This window comes from Denticeps clupeoides, chromosome 16, assembly GCF_900700375.1.
Source record: "Denticeps clupeoides chromosome 16, fDenClu1.1, whole genome shotgun sequence".
Taxonomy (NCBI): Eukaryota; Metazoa; Chordata; class Actinopteri; order Clupeiformes; family Denticipitidae; genus Denticeps; species Denticeps clupeoides.
In genome coordinates, this window is record NC_041722.1 from 14,257,192 (window position 1) to 14,279,082 (window position 21,891).

At 45.4% G+C, this 21,891-nt stretch overlaps 1 protein-coding gene across 3 annotated transcripts in view; it reads left to right on the top strand.

Moving 5' to 3' along the window:
- dagla (diacylglycerol lipase, alpha) overlaps positions 1-21,338 on the top strand; it is a 32,546-nt gene extending 11,208 nt beyond the window's left edge. Inside the window, exons 2-21 of one of the 3 annotated variants that reach the window (XM_028956483.1) lie at positions 4,335-4,436; positions 4,818-5,029; positions 5,863-5,964; positions 6,099-6,237; positions 6,410-6,497; positions 7,060-7,230; positions 7,451-7,528; positions 7,796-7,920; positions 8,096-8,246; positions 8,787-8,870; positions 9,022-9,099; positions 9,777-9,857; positions 10,241-10,383; positions 12,163-12,231; positions 12,352-12,424; positions 13,424-13,629; positions 14,212-14,338; positions 18,508-18,671; positions 19,401-20,508; positions 20,661-21,338. In XM_028956483.1, the coding sequence (XP_028812316.1) occupies positions 4,342-4,436; positions 4,818-5,029; positions 5,863-5,964; positions 6,099-6,237; positions 6,410-6,497; positions 7,060-7,230; positions 7,451-7,528; positions 7,796-7,920; positions 8,096-8,246; positions 8,787-8,870; positions 9,022-9,099; positions 9,777-9,857; positions 10,241-10,383; positions 12,163-12,231; positions 12,352-12,424; positions 13,424-13,629; positions 14,212-14,338; positions 18,508-18,671; positions 19,401-20,463 (3,249 nt within the window). In that variant the 5' untranslated portion in view covers positions 4,335-4,341 and the 3' untranslated portion in view covers positions 20,464-20,508; positions 20,661-21,338. Of the gene's footprint in view, positions 1-4,334; positions 4,437-4,817; positions 5,030-5,862; positions 5,965-6,098; positions 6,238-6,409; positions 6,498-7,059; positions 7,231-7,450; positions 7,529-7,795; positions 7,921-8,095; positions 8,247-8,786; positions 8,871-9,021; positions 9,100-9,776; positions 9,858-10,240; positions 10,384-12,162; positions 12,232-12,351; positions 12,425-13,423; positions 13,630-14,211; positions 14,339-18,507; positions 18,672-19,400 lie in introns of all 3 variants that reach the window. The other 2 variants (XM_028956482.1, XM_028956484.1) reach the window with 2 other exon arrangements.
- Positions 21,339-21,891: the final 553 nt, after the last annotated feature.

Below are 21,891 nucleotides of genomic sequence, written 5' to 3' on the forward strand. Positions count from 1 at the left end.
GGTAAGAAGGACCCAAGGGAAGTTATTGGTGAGAAAGTTCATAACATAGTAATGAAATATGTAAATGTATTATTTGGATGTAAAACTGATGGAACTTTTACAGATATACATTTAATGGTATTGGGCCTCAAAATGTCTGATAGTCATCTTGGTGCTTCACAAGACCTGTCAACATCTGCTTTACTGTGGCAGGAGGCTTTGTAGAATCACATGGTCCAGTCAGAAACTGTTCTCCACGTGCGTGAGGGTTCAGTCTATCCTGGGGGGTTGGGGGTATTTGATATAGAATTGGCAGGAATACAGTGTGCGTGCACCATGATAAAAGCGCAGCTATGCCTCATCAGCTCTTCCGTGCCATTTTTCGGTTTCTCTCCCCCCGGGCTTGGATCTACTCTGATGCTTTTGACCGGTGGTTATCCAGACTCCTTTGTACTGGCTGGATGGTGAGCAGCACCTTGTGAGGGATGGCAGTGTCTAGCCCAGCCTAAGAATGAAAGTGTTTTCGTCCGAGTGATATCCATCTAGTCAGGGAAACTGTGTGGCTGGATCGGCTCCTGTTTTGAAGGAGATTGTGCCGTTTGGCCGAAGGTCCTTGAGATCACTAGTGATAATTGATTTTTCCTTGAATATTGATTGGACTTTTTCTTGGATAATTCTTCTTTTTTTTTTTTTTATCACCGCCATATGTCCAAGGGGATCTTTCTTTTGTAATATGATGTCATTGTGGTGGCTGATGCATCAGTGTGTGTAGTTGTAAGTCGCGGTAAGTCGCTCTGGATAAGGGCGTCTGCCAAATGCCGCGTAAATGGAAATGTAAATGTAAATGGTGTTGTGCACTGTTTTCGGTCTGGAATAGAGAGAGAAAATAAAGTTCTGTAGGGGCAAATGACACCTGTTTTATATTGCTTCTCTAAAATAAGCGGTAGAAATCGCGCTGCATTATTCCATTGTTCCAATCACCTCCAAGATGACGCTGAATACATGCGGAAAAGCCAATAGCCATTGCCCGACCTCCAACCTGACTATAACCCCCCACAGCCGAACCCCATAAAGCTACTCTCCAAGAAATCCTCTCTGCGGTGCGCATTTCTAATGAAAAGACAAGGCTGGAGGACAGCGACGTGTTTAACTCGTGGTGCCGGAGAACCAGACGAGAACATGGAGAGCGAGGAGTTTACCGCTGGGGGTTAAAACAGCGTTGACAACGTTTCAGATAACGCTCTCGTGTGGGCGCGTGGTCACACCCGGTTCCTCTGGCTAGAGGCTTCTACTGGGGTCTCTCGTGTGGACGGTGGTGAGGGTTTGAAAACCCCAGGGGCAACTTTGTGCCTTCCTTAGCCTGACACAGAGCTCAAATGAACTGAGCTGTTTTGGCAAAGAAACCGCAATTGATTCGGCAGTGATGGGCCAGGAAAGGATCCGAACGCACTGGATTACACTCACTCACAAATTTCCACAGGGATTCAGTCCGGTCCGAATCCAAATTAGACATGGCCTGAGATGCCCTCGTCACAGTCGTGTTCGGTGAGATTTCGGGGGAGGCGATCGCTCGATCTACGCGTGTTTTACTTTCAAGGTAGCGACAGCCACGAACACACATCCAGCCTGATCAATACATGGATTTCTCAGCGCGTGAGCACCAGCCCCATGCTGTACATGTGAGCCAGTCTGTCAAACGCAGGGGTCTTTGAAAGCTGCTGTCGTCACGGCAATGTGGAACCTGCAACCATGGCAACCCCTGAGCCGCAGGTTCCAAACTGTTGTTCTGCCGCTGAGGGTACTAACAATGTGGCGGGTTTCAAATGTCTGGTTCACTTTTATTTTTGTCATGCCTTCATAGCTCTGTAATTTCCCTCAGTCCAACTTTCGGAGTAATTTTATAAAGGAAGTTATTTTTATTTTTATTTTTAAAGGGCCTGGCAGTGTCCGAATTTGACCAGGCAGACGGATATTCAGGAAACACGGTTTAAATGAAAACTCTGTGATGCAACGCTGCGGTGTTATTTTTAGGCCGCAGCGTTGCCCACCGCCGCCTTGTTTGCTCTGTCCCAGTTCCAGGCCGTAAGAGCAGTAACATGACATCATGGCTGTGAGGGCACCTTCCCTTTTCTCCTTCAGTGAGTCACTGGATCCTTCTCTCCACTTCTGCTCTCCCTTCGCATCTCTGGCACCGCTGAGTCACTGCCTATATTTCGACAAGCTTCGATACGTAGGCTCAGGATATTAAAATGTGACCCCTGACTTCAAATATGCGTCTGAAGTTCCGTTAATGCACAAGTATTGTCTTGGAAGTCAGATTCCGTGATTTGGAATAAAATTGAAAATCGAATCTAATAATTAGACCCCCCCTCTCCGCACACACACACTTTTAGTTATTAATGTAAACCCCTGACAGCCTGAGCTGTGGCATTATTCATTTATAAATTAATGAAATTGATGTGCCTTGGGTGGCAGATTTTAAATTAAGTCCCCAGGAACTGACTTTTTTTTTTTTAACAATTTTGATATTTCTTACTGGGCTACATTCTGCTGCCTGATGCACCATTGTGTGCCATGCATATTTCATGGATGTGTAATAACATCAGCATAGCAGCTAGACTTTTGTTGTCAGTCGGATTATCACAAGTTGGTTGCTGTGAGCCCAAATTCATCATATAAAAATGTTTAACATTGTCAAGGTCTGAAGACTGAATTTTCTAAAAAATTGGGTCTTGGGAGGATAGTACAATAAGCAGTTATACCCTCAAGAAGCTATTATTATTTGTATTTTTTTCATTCCATTTTGATTCTTGACCAAATAGGCCTCATCCTCAACATCATTTGTAATGAATGAGGTGCGACACAAATAAAAGCTTCCGTCTGTTTGACTTCATATTTGACGACTGATGTCTATATTTTGAGGTACTCCTTCAACAGCCTTTGTGTGAATTTTGAATGTGTTGTAATTGGGTGTCTGACTCCTGCCGAACCTCCATAAAATGATGATCTCCACAACGCAGTCTGTGTACAGGGTTTCCAGCATTGTTCTCTGTGGGATTTTTCGGTGTTTATTAATGCAAATTCAAGTACTAGTGGTCGTAGTTTAGTGTCTGTTATGTCTGAGGATCGCGTGTCAACTCTATTGTCCTCTATTGACCTAATTATCGTCAGCAGTAATTTTGTCTGTGTGTGTTTAACCTGTCCCCTTGCAGAAAACCCCTTTTTTTAAATGACGTACCCCAAATTAACTGAGAATATCTTAGCAACTGCAGGGTATATTAGTATAATTTTGGTGCCATTATAAAGGTAACACGTCTGAGGTTACCGCAGAGGTGTAGGAATATGTTAGTGAGTCAGAGTAAAATGAAGATGGAACACAAGAAGAGTAAGAACACTTTTACAGCCGTCTGAAAGGGCTTTTAGAAATGATAAGCCTCAAGCTTCTAGACCATAGCGTGAACCAAAAATATTGCTAAAAAAAGGACAAATGTACTTAAAAGTCTGGGGTGTACCCCACTGCACCACATGCTGAAGAGTTGACCTTCAAAACCTCTGTTGCATTTTTACATTCCCTTTATTTTCCATAGAGGAATGCACACATTACCTTGGTCCAAAATTGTCAATAATGCATGATCAAACCCCCCAAAAAAGTAACATGTCATACTGTGTTCATATGCATTATCGTATGATTCTGAAGTTTCATGCTCAGTATGCATTATGGGTGAAATGACTGTATCCAGACAGGACATTACAGAGAACGACCTGGTTCCATTCTGCACAGTGACTTGGGGACCTGCGGAACTCCTTGAGCCCGTTGTTGAAGTAAAAATAGAATATTTTTCAAGAAGCATCGTGGATATGTGCTATGTGGACTCAAGTCACATGGAAGCTGAAGTGACTCAAATCCTCGCTCTGTTCACTGTCTCCGTCGGGCGCCCACGCCTCCTCATATCTTTCTTCCCCTTTGCATGTCGCTTTTATTGGTCAGCGAATTGGAAGAGTCGTAAAAAAAAAAAAAAAAAGTCCTGGGCAGAAGTCGAGGTTTTTTTTTTTTTTCTCGGTTTATATCAGTGGCGAAAAGGCCGCCACACGGCTGCAGTGGAAGCCTCTCAGACTGTGCAAACATTGAGTGGCAAGCTCAGCCTGGAGGGCCCGGTGAATACAATGGCTTTATTATCTGGGGCTGCGACGCGAGGTTCGCTCTCTTCGTTTATCTCAGGGCTCTTTTCCTTTTTTATTGAATTCATGCATACCATAGAAATGTGTTAACAACTCCGAGCTTTTAATGTCTTCTGTGTGAAAAACTCTCCTTTGCAGGCTATGTTGCTTTAAGTTTTTTGTTTTTCCTTTCTCAGGGCAGTGATGCCGGGCATGGTGATGTTTCGGCGGCGCTGGTCAGTAGGCAGCGATGACCTGGTGCTGCCCGCTCTCTTCCTCTTTCTATTGCACTGCATATGGTGAGTCAAGGACTTATTCTCTGTGAAAATAGTATCAAGATAAATTGTGGCTCATTTTATACAGGATTGTGCCACCAAAGCAGATAATACTTGTTTCAACTGCAAGATTTAGGTACCATAATAATGAACTGGTCAGCATCTGTGATTTGAATGTGTATCTAGACTATTTAATTAGTCACGAAGTAGTTGTTGGGTCAGCCTCGCAACCTCCAGATCTGTTGTTAGATATTACAGTACAACTCCAGAAGTCTTGTGGGCTCCATGCCTTCTGGGGTCAGGTGTTTTTTTCTTTGGAAAATGACAAGCAATCCAAACATCTGTTAGATATTTAAGTGGCATGAAAGTATGAAAGTGATGAAGATACCCTTCCTCCATGTACAGGCTGGTGGTTCTGTCGGTGGTCCTGTTCGGCCTGCATTATGGCTCGGACCAGTCGTGCTCGGTCACTCTTGTGGACCACGGCAGGGGCTACATGGGCATTTTGGTCAGCTGCCTGATCTGTGAAATTGCCATCATGTGGCTGAGCATGAGAGGCAGCATCCTATACACAAAACCCAGGGACGCTGTGCAGTACGTGCTTTACATACGGCTGGGTAAGATGACGCTTCAGCTCGATATTTCCTTGCTTGCTAATTATTAATCATGTTGTCATTAAACTTTTTTCCTGAACAATAAATTATACAAAAGTATAAATGCAACATGTTTGTTTTTGCTCTACATACACAAAAGGCCCATTACTCTCAAATATTGGTCACAAATCTGTCTAATACATACCTATATATGTATATGTATTTATATATAACAAAAAATTTATTTACTTTCCCATATCAAACAATTTTATTTTTTCGATAGATTTTTAATCACAATTTTTATGTTGTCAGATTGAAAGCGAATTCACCATACAGTTTATTAATGCATAATACCATGACTATATATGCCCTCCTCCTCTGTTTTGAGGCATTTTGCTCTTTGCTAGCTTAACGAAGTAAACCACTTTGGTGGCAGTGGTGGCAGAAGGTTGCCGATTCGATCTGCCAAGGTGCCACCGTCCCCACACACTGCTCCCCGGGCGCCTGTCATGGCTGCCCACTGCTCACCAAAGGTGATGGTAAAATACAGAGGACACGTTTCGTTGTGTCACCGCGTGCTGTGCTGCAGTGCTTCACATGTATGAATGTGAAGAATTATAAGACAAGAACACAGACAAAGACACGGATGGTCGTACACAACAGAAGGGGGACTCGGGGGGTCTCATGAGTCCACACATAGATTACGTTCTCCGTGATTTGAGAGCTGTGATCATTTTGTTCATAGCACAGGGTGGTTTTATATCGGCGCAATTTACCCGCGTACGACGCATATTGTGTACAACCCCACACCGGCTAACCGTCAAGTGACATTCATGTTTTATGGCTTTGTGTTTTAGCCATTCTGCTGGTGGAGCTGGTGTATGCTGTGGTGGGAATAGTCTGGCTGTTGCAGTATTACCAACCCTGCAACGACGTCACTGCCAAAAACCTCGCTCTGGGTGAGAGAGATGGAGAGTTCGGAGGTGGATTAGAAACCTACGGGAGACAGTGCCAGTGTGGACTGAGCCAGAGTCCATTTGCTTTTAGAATTGTGTCCCCTCATAATTTTTTTATTTATTTTTTTTGCCATCAGGAATCGTGGTTTGTAATTGGCTGGTGATTTTCAGTGTGTTCTTCACACTCATGTGCACTTTTGATCCCACCGGCCGAACGTTTGTCAAACTGAAAGCCACCCGTCGCCGCCAGCGCAACCTAAAGACTTACACCCTCAGGTAACAGCTCAAGACTTACACCCTCTTCCCGAACGTTTACCTGCACCATCACAACCACAGCCCCAGCAGCCCGGTGTTAAACTAAAACTGAACCCAGTCGATTAGAGTCCAGCACTGAGCATCAGCACCGGTGTGCGTGTGTGTGTGTATGAGGTCTCTGGATTTCCCTCAGGCACAGGCTGGAGGAGGGTCAGGCCAGCAGCTGGAGCAGGAGGCTCAAATTCTTCATGTGCTGCACCAGAGCGCAGGACACACAGTCTGTGAGTAGAAACCGCGTGCAGCGTACAACCGCGCACAAAAAAACCCGAGTATCCGAATAGCGCTCACGTGCACGTGCACATGCACATAGCAGCGTGCGTGATGCATTAACAATCGTATATTAACAAACATACACACGCTATCAGGCTAAGCACAAGGTGCACATTGTAATAGTTCATGTTGTACAAAAACAAAAATGCATCTCAATGGCGCCGCTCCCATGTTTGAGCTCCAAATGTACAAGCAACATGCAAAAGATGCTCCTCCACTCTCCGTCTCCAACGTCACAGGCCACGCACCGTTCATTTATGGACTATCTAGGGACGGCAGTTCACCTAATGCACCGGAGAGCCCGGCACCGAACCCGCGCAAACTCGGCCTACACAAAGACTGAGCCAGCATTCGACCGCACAACCGTGGAGGTGCGAGGCCACGTCGCGAAGCCCCGCACCACCCGGACTCTAGATAGATAGAAATAAAACCTCATTTCAGGAGGTTTCGCTATGCCGGTGACGTACGCGAACACGGGGCCGAACTCACGCGGTTCATGACGGCTCTTGGCAGGATGCGTACTCTGAGGTGGCCAGCCTGTTTGCGGAGTTCTTCCGAGATCTGGACATTGTGCCCAGCGACATCATCGCTGGACTGGTGCTCCTCCGACAGAGACAGAGAGCCAAGCGTACGGCCATACTGGACCAGGTAACGAACGACTGGGAGAGACAGATGAAGGATTGGGTGAGATACAGCTGCTCTAATACAGTTTAGTTCTGAAGCGGGACATACTCATGTTTCATTATTCATTGTGAGTTTAATAAGGCTTCATATTTATTTATTTATTTATTTAATCAGTGGAAAGGAAGGGAGCGGGGAGGGTGGTGCAAGGGTGACAAAATGCAATGTCACATGTCACCTGTCATTTTTCTTAACAAGTGTCTCATTGTGTGTTATTCCGCAGGCAAACAATGACATTTTAGCCTTCTTATCCGGGATGCCTGTAACTCGCAACACTAAATATCTTGACCTTAAAAATTCTGTGAGTATCTTAACGTTAAAAACGTATTTTCTTTATCGAGTGTGTTATGTGTCTGTATGTGTGTGTGTGTGTGTGCGCTTAAATTGTCCCCATTAAATTTACCCCATAATAAGCTTGCGATAAACTCTGACCTCTGTATCTGCCTTGTTTGGTTGTTTCTGAAGGTGTTTTATGGCTTTTCCGTGTCAGTGAGGTATGTTGTGTTGGTTGTAAAGTTCTGGTTTGTCGCTCTCTCTCTCTCTCTCTCTCTCTCTCTCTCTCTCTCAGGGCGAGATGGGCATGTATAAGGAGGTGTGTTATTACATGCTTTTTGCTCTGGCTGCTTATGGCTGGCCCATGTACCTGCTGAGGAAGCCAGCCTGTGGCCTGTGTCGACTGGTCAGCTCCTGCCCGTGAGTCACTTCCATTTCCCAAAAGTGTCATGGTGCTTAACGTCTTTGCGACTGGGAGAGGACGTTGCAGCTGCATTGTACTTTATAACGGTGTCCACCCTGACATTATTTGCAGGATTTCAGCAGAACTTCTGCCTAAGAGAAACAATTTCCATCTTTTTCCTCCCTCTCCTAGCTGTACCTCAGTATCCAGCTCTCGTTTGTCTCAGTCGGTGACTGTAGAGGAGGACAACTGCTGTGGTTGTAACGTTTTGGCTATCCGCCGCTACTTCCTGGACCAAGAACTCAAGCAGGTCCAGATAGTCTACACGTCGTGTCACGATGCGGTGAGTGTGACTGCTATAGGGTGATGCTCTGCAGAATTCCTAGGCTTGGCATTAATAAACCAAATAAATCTGAAATTGATAATTTTTCAAATCATGTTCATTGTTAAAACATGTTTATTACGCGTTAGAAGCACACAGCCTTATTATTTTTAACAAGTTACATGTTATAAGTAGATGTATTTTTTAACGGTAATCAATTTAAGCCCTTCTTCCACAAAGTATTGTAGTTCTTTAATGTGCTTATGTTGCCTAGCAACATATCAGCAGGTATATCATAAAATGTATTATATTTTAGGTAGTATTATCATGTGTGTTTTAAGTATATATACGGGGGCAGTGGTGGCCTAACAGTTAAGGAAGCGTAATCGGAAGGTTGCCGGTTCGAATCCTGATCTGCCAAGGTTCTGAGCAAAGCACCGTCCCCACACACTGCTCCCCGGGCACCAGTCATGGCTGCCCACTGCTCACCAAGGGTGATGGTTAAAAGCAAAGGACACTTCACTTTCATTTTAAAAGTAGTGAATGGCTTTATTTCATCAGGTGTACGAGACTCCATTTTTTGTGGCGGTGGATCACGAGAAGAAGAAAGTTGTTATCAGCATACGAGGAACTTTGTCTCCCAAAGTAAGCCACATAACACTAAAATACATACCGGGCCTTTTACTTAGAAGCATAAGTTACAGACTTCACTCACAACGCGCACCCCTCATGGTTTCTTTCTGTCTGTATTTTGTGTTTTTTTTTTTTTTTTTTTTTTTTTTTTTCTTCATTGCAGGATGCACTGACTGATCTTACAGGAGATTCTGAGCGTTTGCCTGTGGAAGAACAGCACGGTACCTGGCTCGGGCACAAGGTAACTCTCACATAATATATGTACAGTAAATATACAGTAGAGGCCAAAAGTTTGTACACACTTCATTCAATCTGTTTTCTTTATTTTCATGAGCATTTACGTTGGTAGATTCTCACTGAAGGCATCAAAACTATGAATGGACACATGTGGAGTTATGTACTTAACAAAAAAAGGTGAAATAACTGAAAACATGTTTTATATTCTAGTTTCTTTGCTCTGATTACTGCTTTGCACACTCTTGGCATTCTCTCGATGAGCTTCAAGAGGTCGTCACCTGAAATGGTTTTCCAACAGTCTTGAAGGAGTTCCCAGAGGTGTTTAGCACTTGTTGGCCCCTTTTCCTTCACTCTGCGGTCCAGCTCACCCCAAACCATCTCGATTGGGTTCATGGTCGGTGACTGTGGAGACCAGGTCTCCACTTTTTGTTAAGTACATAACTCCACATGTGTTCATTCATAGTTTTGATGCCTTCAGTGAGAATCTACCAATGTCAATGGTCATGAAGATAAAGAAAGCACATTGAATGAGAAGGTGTGTCCAAACTTTTGCCCTGAACTGTAGATTTGTTTGTTGATTATTATTAGCTCTTTTTCTTGTGGAAGCTAGCTAAATATTCACACTTACACCGAGTTACTTTTGTCTGAGTAGTTGACATTCCCCTTTGTGCTTCCTTTTAGGGGATGGTTTACTCAGCAGAGTACATAAAGAAGAAGTTGGAACAGGAAATGATCTTGTCTCAGGCCTTTGGGAGAGACTTGGTAATGGAAGATGTTTGAATTGAGTGTGTGTGTGTGTGTTTTGTGTGTATTTGAGGAACTGTGTGAAAGTGGGGCAGTAAAGTAATTACATAGATTTTCTTATTTTGTTCCTCTTCCCCACAACACAGCATTACTGCTGTGAACAATTCATATTGTGAAAGCTGTTCCACACTAATGCGAGACAGCTTCCAAATCGTCAGACCCACACCGCTACATCATTCACAACACTGCACAAACAACGCTTCTTCACTCAGTTCAGTGTTGGGCTATTTAAACACCGCTATTGTGACATTTTCCATTGCATACACATACGCTGTTGCTCTTGTCTGAGGCGGAGAAAGTGAGTGATTAGAGAGCTTTTTTTTTTTTTTTTTTACATGCAGGGTAAAGGCACAATGCACTATGGGCTGGTGATCGTTGGTCACTCTCTGGGCGCCGGGACAGCAGCAATCCTCTCCTTCCTACTCCGGCCGCAGTACCCGTCACTTCAGTGCTTCTCCTACTCCCCACCTGGTGGCCTTCTGAGGTGAGCCAGCCTTCCTGATGGTTTCTGGAGCACGTAGAATTGTTTTAACTCCTGAAAGAGAATAAAATGAACTTGCTGGGTGGTAGTAGCCTACATTTACATTTACATTTACAGTATTTATCAGACGCCATTTATCAGACGCCCTTATCCAGAGCGACTTACAGTCAGTAGTTACAGGGACAGCAATTTTAGGGTTAAGTGTCTTGCTCAGGGACACAATGGTAGTAAGTGGGGTTTGAACCTGGGTCTTCTGGTTCATAGGCGAGTGTGTTACCTCACTAGGCAATCGAGATGGTTTGGGGTGAGCTGGACCGCAGAGTGAAGGCAAAGGGGCCAACAAGTGCTAAACACCTCTGGGAACTCCTTCAAGTAGACCCAGAAGACCCAGGTTCGAAATCCCACTTACTAGTACCATTGTGTTCCTGAGCACTTAACCCTGAGTGTCTCCAGGGGGACTGTCCCTGTAACTACTGATTGTAAGTCGCTCTGAATAAAAACGTCTGATAAATGCCATAGATGTAAATGTGCTGCTCCTGTGATCTGATGTGGAGCGATGGTGGGCGTGCGAGTGAGATGCAGGACAGGGACACTCAAGCTTCAGCGTCACCACAAAGCCCACTCTTTACCCGTCAAACCATGTTTACAAGGCAAGTAAAGGGCGGTAGATAGCAGGATGTCAGGGACAGGCAGAGCACTGACTGATTGGGGCCGTGTGGAAATAGGCCTGCCGTGAGCAAGAATTTAATTCACTGTGACGGCCAAACGGCCAAATGTCAGAAAAATGTATAGGGTTTTGCTGATATACATAGATATTAATTAGTAATTAGTATTACAGGCCTTGTTAGAATATGAGCATTAGATAATAACACTTAGGACATTGCTTTCAACCTGGCGCTAAAGGTCAGAAATACTTATACTCAAATTAATATCATCACGTCGTTCAGTGTTAAAAAAGTGGGAAATAAAACAACTGTAAATATTCACACTCGCCATCATGTAGCTGTAAAACAATTTCTAGCCGTATATTTGTCCAAGGCACATATTTACTTTCCTGGAGTTCCCCCGTTTTAAGCCCCACTCAGATGTGTTGTCTTAGAAACGTTCCAAGCTCCTTGAAAAGAACAGGTGATAAGGCAAGGATATAAGACAATTTCTGGGAGCATTAAATATACCTTGAAGCACAGTAATTACAATCATCATCATCATCATTATCATCAACTGTTAAATCTGCAGAGGACTGGATGTCCTCCAGAACGGACTTAAAAAAAAACAACTGAAGAGTGAATGAGGAAAAGGAGGCTGAAGGGAGCCCTAAAGCGGTTCTAAAAGAGTAACCGTCCTCCATGTGATACTGGAGCAGGGAATGGAACACAATAAATCTGGCCTTTGTTGAGGGGGAAGGAAGAAGAATACATCTAACACATCACACGGGCAGGACAGAAATCTGGCCGGATGAGACGTGCCATCCAACAGGCACCGGGGGGGGGATAAAATGTTTTGGAAGCAAAAGTGCATGACGACAGACCGCTATCCACAGGAGCATTGGGCTTGCAGGATGACTTGCAGCCCAAGCCACAGTCTAACTCTCTCTGGTGTATGAGCCCTAACCTCCAGAGTCAGAAATCCGGCTCTCATCTGCTGCCAGAGCCTTGACACTTTTCTAAATCATGGCTCTGTTTTAGACCATCGAAAATGTTCATCGGTACCTTACACTGTGAAACGTCGCGCGTGTGAATTGTAATGTCTTCCCTTCTCCTTATTTCTCTGTCGTCTTCTCAGCGAGGATGCCATGGAGTATTCTAAAGAGTTTGTCACCTCAGTAGTTCTGGGAAAGGACCTTGTTCCACGGTGAGCCTTGAGCGCTGGATGTGTGGTCTGTAATGTGTAGTGTGGCTTACACTGTTAATAGTATATATAGTTATAGTGTTTCCTGTAATGCTTTTTAAAAAAAATATTCTTTTGCCCCAGGATCGGTCTGTCCCAATTAGAAGGCTTTCGGCGTCACCTGCTGGAAGTATTACAAAAGAGCGACAAACCAAAGGTATAATGAGCCGTTTCGTACAGTTCCGCAGCAGTGGTTCTTAATCTGGCCCATCAGGGGCCCAGAATGGTTTCACTCCCAATTAGCCTGTTTTAGGTGACTGCTAATGAGACACCCTACATCTGGTTAGATTTAGTCATGGTTTGGGACCACAGCAGATGAACAGACCGATTTTGTGCCGAATTATGTTTGTGTTCAAGGTATTAAAATATAAAAATTGATGAGTGAATGAGAAATTTGTCTTAGTATGCCATACATGTGGGGCAGTGGTGGCCTGGCGGGTAAGGAATCCTGACCGGCCAAGGTGCCACTGAGGTGTCACCGAGCAAAGCACCCTCCCCACACACTGCTCCCCGGGAGCCTGTCATGGCTGCTCACCAAGGGTGATGGTTAAAAGCAGAGGACACATTTCGTTGTGTCACCCTGTGCTGTGTTTCACAATGACAGTCACTTCACTTTCACTTTTTCACAACTAGTTTGAAAATTTTGCATGTTGTAATTACAGAGACATAAAGGCCATTCAAATATTTGGGCCTTTAATGTATTTGTCATTACCAACCATTGCCTTTTATGCCACAAAAATCAATACAGTTGTTTAAGCCACAATGTACTGTATACTGTTGTATTATTTTTAATGTCACATTTTAGTAGAATTGTTCTATATTTTATTTTTAATTAATCAAAATTCTCAAACTAGACTAACAATTAATTCAAAAATAAATTCAAAGGTTATGTATAGTCACAGACATTTTTATAGCCACAGACACAGTTATTTTTAGAGAATTTCACTCACTCTCCAACTCAGATGAGGACAAAACATTTTGCTTCGCGGATCTCTTAATTACCTTTTTATAAGCTGTAATTGCCTTAAGACATAATTACCTTAGTTGTATAAATGTATTCCTCAATTTCTAAACCTGTTTCTGGCCACGCCCCCTTGTCGGATTACATTCATCACTGACTGATTTCTGAGTGTGTTCGCTGTGTCTTGTGTCTCAGTGGAGGATCATTGCGGGGGGCACCAAGTGCATTCCTAAGTCTGAGTTTCCGGATGAGGATGACTCACAGCCTCAGGGCCCCGCCCCACCCAACTCACGACTGTGGCTTCACCCCAGTGACCTCAGCATCGCCCTTTCTGCCTCCACGCCCCTCTACCCACCGGGCCGGATCATCCACGTGGTCCACAACCATCCCCCAGAGACTTGGTGAGAGCAGCCAGCTCATTTGTTCTCACTTACTGTGAGTTACATAATGTCACTTAAGGAGTGCACAGTTGATGGTTATTAGGAATAAGAAAAAGACCCATATTTCTGCACCGTTCAGGTTAATATTATATCTATGATGATGCTGATATGCCAAATGTGTTTCATTACAGCAGTTTTCTTTCATCTTTCTTGAAGATCGGTCAGTAATGGTGCATTTTATTTTTACAGTGCCCCTCATAATTAGCATTTCTACAACATAATAATTATAAAGAGACGATGGTAGGTGAGGATGTTCTTTTGTGAACTCTTATTTTCTTTTCAATTCTAATTATTTTACTTTGCCGCTAGTCTTAGCATAGCTAATTCTTCATGCTTACTGCATAATGGGGAGCTTGTCCCATGCGTAGACACCCATAAATACCACTGTTAATGCTGAACACCACTGGATCTAAAACTGCCCTCATGCTCCGCTCATATTTTGTTCTTAAGTTAAGTACAATAAATATTAAATGAACCTAATCTAGAATGTTATTCTAAGTTTTTGTCCTTATTGAATGCTTGGCATTCTCTGTTTCTGCGTAGCTGTGGTCAGGAGGAGCCCACTTACTCCGCGCTGTGGGGGGACAACAAGGCGTTTGATGAGGTCATCATCTCCCCAGCCATGTTAAACGAGCACATGCCACACATGGTGATGGAAGGTCTCAACAAGGTGTGTATGGCAGCGGTGGCCATGTGAGTGTTGGGGTAAATGTGCGGTTAGGGCTGGGCAGTACTGGCTAAATATCTTATAACATGTTACTATGTACAGTATATCACAACTATAAATATACTGTAACAATTGAAATGAATGCAAAACGAATTGAAAAGAAGCAAACTGAATGTTGTGCAAACCCCTGAATAATGTACACAGGAAACATTTGGATTATATATCTGGTTATATGCATCAGCTTATTGCCCAGGCCTAGTGTTGGTCGTTGCTTCACGTCTTTCTGCCGGAAACCGTCTGTTTTGTGTGTCAGAATGCGACTGGTATCTGGTGCTCTGGCCGGCTACCCAGCGTGTCTGTGCTTTGGCGTCAGGCTTGACGTTCATTAATCGACTGGATCAGACGATCGGGCTTGTGGGCAAAACAAGGTCCTCCGCGCTACTTTATTCTGCTGCTATGTGGCCATATGGGCGTCTGTCTGTTGGGGTGTGCGCGCGCGCGCGTGTGTGGGTGCATGTTGATTGTGTAGCCAGTCTGTCGCAACATGCTCTGTTTTCAGAGGTCGCCCGTGTGGGTTTGTGGACTGCGTGTGTGAGACTGTTTTTTGTAACATGTACTGGTGTTCCTGCAGGTGCTGGAAACTGTTCCCAGTCCAGCGCAGACACCCGCTGAGTGTGGAGACTCAGACGCTAGCAGCCTGCGCTCTAGCTCGGTGCTACTGTCCCAGCGAGACCTGGCCCACACCCCCCTCTTCCCAGAACCCCCCCGCAGCCCGTTAGTGTGCACCGCGCCAATTAACCTCCAGCCTCGCGCCCCACTTTCTGATGCCGTTCAGTTCTCCTCATCTTCAGTGTCAGAAGGCCCCCTGCATTCGGCAGCACCACAGTGTCCCCCTGATACCAATCGAGTGTCGGACCCTTCATCTATGAGGGATAATGAAGTTCCCTCAGCTCTTCAGATATCAGACTCTCCTGGTATTCTGCTAACAGCAGAGAGCCCCGATCCTCAGTCTTCACGTGGTTCCTGGTCTTTTGAAACCTCAGACGTTTCCACAACCACCAGTGTTCCATCCAGCCCATCAGGTTCCACATCAGACCCTCCAATAACAGCTCATCCAACATCCCTGGGCCTTCAGTCAGCCCTTCAGACGCCCTTCTGAAAAGGCCATCTGCTCCATCTTTCCTCTCTAATAATTTCTCTGCGTCCCCAAAGTAACACACCCCCATCTGCTCCCCCAAAATTGCTCTCTTCCTTTTCCACTCTGTTCGCACTTTCACGCCTCCTGTCACAATGTTTACTAAACCGCGCTCCTCTCCTCCAGCGGCATCTTCGGGGCTCCGACTTCTGCCTTCATTCCTTTCCCTCGCTTGTGTTTGACAACTTCTCGCATGCGGCCGCGCGCTCCGCTTCCGCTGAAGACTGTCGACCAGAAGCGCGTGTTCAGGATCATTGTCCCGGGCTTTATGTTCTCTCCGGTCCCTCTCCGAACACCTTATCTAAACAATACTCTTCAAACGTCTCTAGACCGCGAGGAGAAGGTACTTCACCCCCCCGCGCTCCTCTCAGACAGACCTCCTTGTCTGGTTTGTGTCGCCACAAGATCACCATGAAGTTACCATTCTCCAGATGACTGGAACAGAGGAACGTTCCGTCTACGTTCGTCCCCAGCCATCCTGCCTGGATGCCGGAGGACAACAGTTCTCAGCCAGAAGCCTTTTATGACTCTTATTTGTAGTTCGGTAATTGCTCCATACTGGTGCATGTGTGTGAGTCTGTGCGCGCGTGTGTGTGCACGTTTTGCAAACTGTGATCTGGTGTCAATTGTCCCTTGTGCTCCTGGTCCATCCACACATTCACTGAATCTGTGTGTCCCGTTGCACCGGAGGCCACTGGCTTAACATTTATCCTCCTTTCCTCCTTTACGCACCGCTCTGATGCTTCAGTACCAACATCGCACCATTTTACTCCGTATTTACCATTTTACATGTATTAACTATTTAATCACTGTGCCATCATAACCGTTGCCATGGTCACTCGGTCTCATATGATATATGTTGTACTCAGTGTTATTAATAATAAAATGTATCATTCCTAATAACGCATGTACTGTAACACGGATGGTTGTGATGTATCAAGATGCTGTGACTCATTATTATAATATATATACTTTTTTTTTTTTTTTTATATTTCATCTCATAACTTTTCAAAACATTAAAAAAAAAAAGTGTTGTTTGGTTGTGTGTGTGTGTGTGTGTGATGTGTTGTGCTAAGTGCTGCTAGTAGGTGTCCGCTCTTTGTCCCCTCTTGCTGACCCTGGCATATCTTCATTGTGTCTCTGTACTTGAAACAAGCTGGGCTTTTATTTCGTTCGCGCCCTGTGTGTCTCCTGTTACCTGCTTCCTGTTCTGGTTTTCATTGTCGTCTGTGTTGGAGGCTCTTGTTCTGAGGTCAGCATCGGGTCTTTGCCTTTTTTTTGTGTCTGTCGCTGCTTTGTGGTGTTTTTCGTGTACCTCTGCTGTTTGTGGGGTTTTTTTATGTTGATTCAGCAGACTTCATTAACACCGAGAAGCTCTGAGAAATGAGGATGCATGTGCTCAGAACAAAAAGGAGAGAACTCTAGAGAAAGCAGACACATCTAGTCAACACATCTACCGGGGTCATTTATTGCATGTTGACAGAGAAGTTCCAAGTGCTTCCTGTTTGGATCTCCGGTTTCCTGGACCTAATATGGTGGAATCACTTCTTATGTTGCTTTTCATCTGCATAATAATAACTTTTTGCATATACATATACATTGCTGATATAAAAGCGGTTGTGTCCTGGTCATGTGATGAGAGCTGCTGCCTTTCAAGTGGCACTTGTGAGCTGATTCTGGATCTGTCCCTGCAGAGAGGAGTTCTGCAGATGTGGGGAAAACCTTCCGAGGAATCCAGCTGTGCCTTTCGCCCATTGGGGGGGGGGGGGGGGGGGGTTGAGCATTTTCCAAAGCATTCATGCTTTTATTAGAACAAAATTTGCCTTAACATACGGTTCTGTGCACAGCTTCAGCACAGTGGGAGCGTTCGCCATCGCAAGTGAACAGGAAAGCGCTGCTGGGTTGTTCATCTGATGCAATGTTGCAGAACTCGACATGGCTGTTCGTACGGGTCTACTGAGTATTCAGAGCCAGTATAGTGTACAGTGGATATAAAGTGCTCCCCACCCTATTAAAATGTCAGGTTCTTCGATAAATAACGAACTACAGTGCAATTCATGGCTTCATTAAACACACTTATGCATCCTGCTGATTGTCCATTTTTTGTTTTTCTGTTTTCCAACTGAACTGTACAGGTTATGGGTCACATGAGAGACGGGAAAATGGTCTCATGTCATTTTTTGGTATATAACAACATAATTGTGGGTTTTATGAGCACTTATATCTGCTGCATGTCTATGCTGGGATTTTGCACGAGCCGATGCTTTCTTGGTGAGTAGTTATCTTTGTGTGTTCATCCTGGGATGGACGAATGCTGTTTTGAGGTCGTTCCACCCGGACGGGAATAGGGAGTGGATCTGGACGGATTCCAGGCCTCATACGAGCTGCAATCTCCGAATTGCATAATAATTAACAGAACAGACAGCGCTGCTTATCTGCTGAACTGAGACTCTCGTGGGATGAAAAACATGCAGTCTGCCCCTGTGCTCATTTATATTTTGACGTCCTTTAACCATCACAGCCGTCGACAGCTCTTTTCAAACGCAACCCTGGATTTATTGAGTTTTTACTACCCCCAAGGAAGACGTACACCACAAATGAATGGAGACACCTTTTGTACGAACGCTGCCTCCAGGGTCCATTTTTAAATAAAGCCTTTGTCTCTTTGAGCCTTCATAGAAAGTGTGAAGATGAATAAATTACGGATGTCAGCTCTGCTGAGGTGGACAGATTTGGGTTTAACGGATACGGACGCTTTGTAAAGTAAAATTGCGTGTTTTAAGTATTTAATGTGGCTCATTCTTTTTTTTTATTGCCCCCCCTTTGTCCATTTGAAGTTCTTTTGATTCTTTTTGCGCTGTTGTTGAGTATATTTGCAAATTTACAGGATTTCAGCAAGGACACGTTATGCAGAGTGTTTTTCCCTGTCTGCTGCTGGTAGATGGAGACATGTGACCATACTCCTGCTCCTCTGCAGGTGTTGGAGAACTACAACAAAGGGAAGACTGCTCTGCTGTCGGCGGCCAAGATCATGGTGAGCCCCACCGAGGTCGATCTGAACCCAGAGACCATCTTCTTGGGTGCCACCGTCTCCCAGCCGCACACGCCCTCCATGCACCACCGCAGGAACAGCAGTGTCCGGTGAGTCCAGCAGAGGGCGCCAGGGGTTTAGTGTTAGGCCCTTTATGCACAGGTCGCGCGTTGTGCCATTTAGTTGCATTGCAAAAAATGAAATCTTAACAAGACAGAAGGGCTTGAAACTACTTTCTAATAACTTCTATATTTCCAGAAGAAAAATGTGGACCGAAAAGAGGCATTTAAATCCGCAAAAGTATCTGCCAGTGAGAACTTTTTTCACTTGATAGATAGATAAATAGATTATTATCACCTAGTCAAGTGAGTTGTTCTCCATCTTGTATCGCTTTTCAAAATTTTATGGTTAAAAAAAAAAAAAATCAATGCACTGAACATTTAATTTGCAGATTGGAATCAAATAAAGGAAACTCTACAATTATTTATGTATGGATGTTATGTATTATGTTGATTCATATATCAGTATGATATGAGTATGAAGGGGGTTGAGTGTGTGTGTGTTCTAGGTGTAACATGACTGTCCACTCTCTCTCACACATGCTGGCTGCAGTATGGTGGTGACGTATGGTAGTGTACAGTTCCCCCCTCGTCCCCTTTGGTTCAGCAGAGCAGCCCAGAGACGATAGAACCCCATTAGAATTTGTTAATAACCCTCCCTTTATCCCCCCTTCCCTCTTTCCCCTGCCTTTCTCGTCTCTTCTCTGGATTCCTGTCCTCCTTCCCCTCCTTCCCCTTTGTTCCCCTCTCGTCCACTGCACCCTTTTGTTCCTCCCTTAGCTCCTGCGCCCGTTCTGAAATCTCCCTGGACGGTTTTTCGGAGTGTCTCCCTCCCCCTGTGCCGGTGGTGCTGACAGGGGCACGTGAGCGACTGACGGTGGAGCTCCGCGACCGGCGAGCCCCCCTGGCGGTGATGGAGAGCCTGTCAGACGCAGAATCAGTGTACAGTCTGGACTCCCAACGTTCCTCGGCAGTACTGCGCGGGTCCCCCTGCCTGGGCAGCCTGCCCTTCCCGCTGGACGCCACCATTCCCGAGGAGAACCCCTCACTCAGCTCCCGCACAGAGCTGCTGGCTGCCGACGGCCTCAGCCAGGTCACCCCTGAGCATGAGATGGGGGAGGCCGGCCCCTACTGCCACGTCTCGCCCCTTCGCCTGTCCCCTGCCACTCCTCGCTACGGCTGTGTCGGCTTCCCCCCGGTCCTGCTGGGACAGACTCCTATCGGACGGCAACCAGTGGCGGAGACGATTAATGTTTACCTGCAGTCCTCTGCTCCGCCCAGCCCCGAGATTGTGACCCCTGTACCCCAGAGTCCCCAGACTGGACATGTTGAGGAGGCCCTTGAGAATGACAGAAATGGGGCAGATGATGCAGAGACTTCATCAAAGGTGGAATTCGAGTCTCCTGGAACTCTGCTATCTAACGGCAAGCCCAGCCAGGCCGTGCTGGAGTTCGCCCAGTATCTGGACTCCCTCTTTAGGCTAGATGGCAGCAGCTCGCCCCCTCTGGAGCTCTCGGATGCCGAGTCCGAGTCTGGCCGTGGTTCATACGACCAGGGGGAGGGGTCGAGGGGGAGCCAGAAGCCGGACGACAATGACAGGGACAGGCAGCTGCTGGTCCGGGCCACCCTCGAGCCCAATCTGGTTCCCAAGCCCCCACGTACCTTCGCCGGTTCCGCTGACCCGTCCTCTGGCATCTCCCTCTCCCCCTCGTACCCCCTGTCATCCTCTGGTGAACTCAACGACCTCTCACCCTCCGATGGCACTCCTGCCGGCAACCACACACTACGAACCTCCACATCTTGTCCCTACACTGAGGAAAATGCACTGTCATCGATGGTGTAGTGCCTGACTACATCCCATCTCTCTCTCTCTCTCTCTCTCTCTCTCGGTCGGTGCATTCATGTGATAAACTAAATGGATTGTAGAATATGCATGCGTAGCAATGCAATCTGACTTCCAGGGCAGCAGCGGCTATTAAGAACTCACCAAACTGCAACCTCATTTTGTACTCTGGCGCCCACTGTCGTTGCCGAATGCTGTCTCTCTCTCTCTCTCTCTCTCTCTCTCTCTCTCTCTCACACCACACGACTCACCGTCTGCAGTCCAAGACACCACTGCTGTTTCTCGAGCGCTCATCGGGTGAAACGGCTTCGACAGGGTCACGCACACTCTTCTCGTAGGCACCAAGGAGACTTGCACAAAAGACTTCACCCCCACCCCCCACGACAAAAAAAAAATCCCCCTCCGAGATGCTCGTTTCTTTCATGTTTACATTTAGCATTTGCTAATTGAAGTATATTGAACAGGAGATAAATATCTTATTATAGACCAAATTACAGAAGACCGAAACCGTGGCCTCGGCGCAGGTAAACGACGGGTTTACGAAAAAAGCCAATGAAACTGTTTTCGGAGTGTTAGGAAAGGGAGTTTACGGCACACAATTTCCTCAGGTTTTTCCGAGTGAATGGAGCAGGCAGAAATAGAAGGACAGAACGGATGAGCAGGTCGCAGGGAAGCCTCTTCTGTGGTGTGGGAGGCCATATTTTATTGTGTTTTGATTTGCATGATTATGAAGAAGGGAAAACAAGAATAAAAAAAAAAAAAAAAAAAAAAACGAGAGAAAATATCTCTGTCCAAGCGTATCACTTGCCAACGCATAATCAGTCCCAATTTTACAGCGCACCTCCGCCCACCTTCTCCCTCGCCAAAAAAAAAAAAAAAGATTTAAAATGCCAAATGCATCAGAGAAATGTCATCGTTATGTACATTTGTAATGAACCATGATATACACTGATCATTAGGATGGCGTAGTAAAAAACGCCCGCAACTCTCACCGGTACACTGCCAGGCTCCCCAGGCGTGGGAGGCAGGGGGCTTAAATCTGCCAACGAGTCTCTGCCCAGGGACACAGGTACCTTTAAACCAGTTCATCTCAACAAGACTTGGGTTGGGACTGGAAGGAACGCATATCACCCACATCATTAAATCAAGCAGCAAAAACGGGCTTAAAACCTTTTTATTTCTTAAAAATGTATTTTTTTCTTTACCTTGAAGATGGTGTCCTTTATATCTGATGATTATTTATTACCATTGCTGTTGTTATTACTCTGAATACAAAAAAATATTGGTATTATTATCATTATGGCTCTTATTGTTGTTGAATGGTTTGGCTTTTTATATCATTTGAATGAAATGTATTGATTTTTGAAAGTTTGGCAATGAAACCCAACATTTTTTTTTCGCACCCTCTTCAATTCCCCTTCTTCTTTG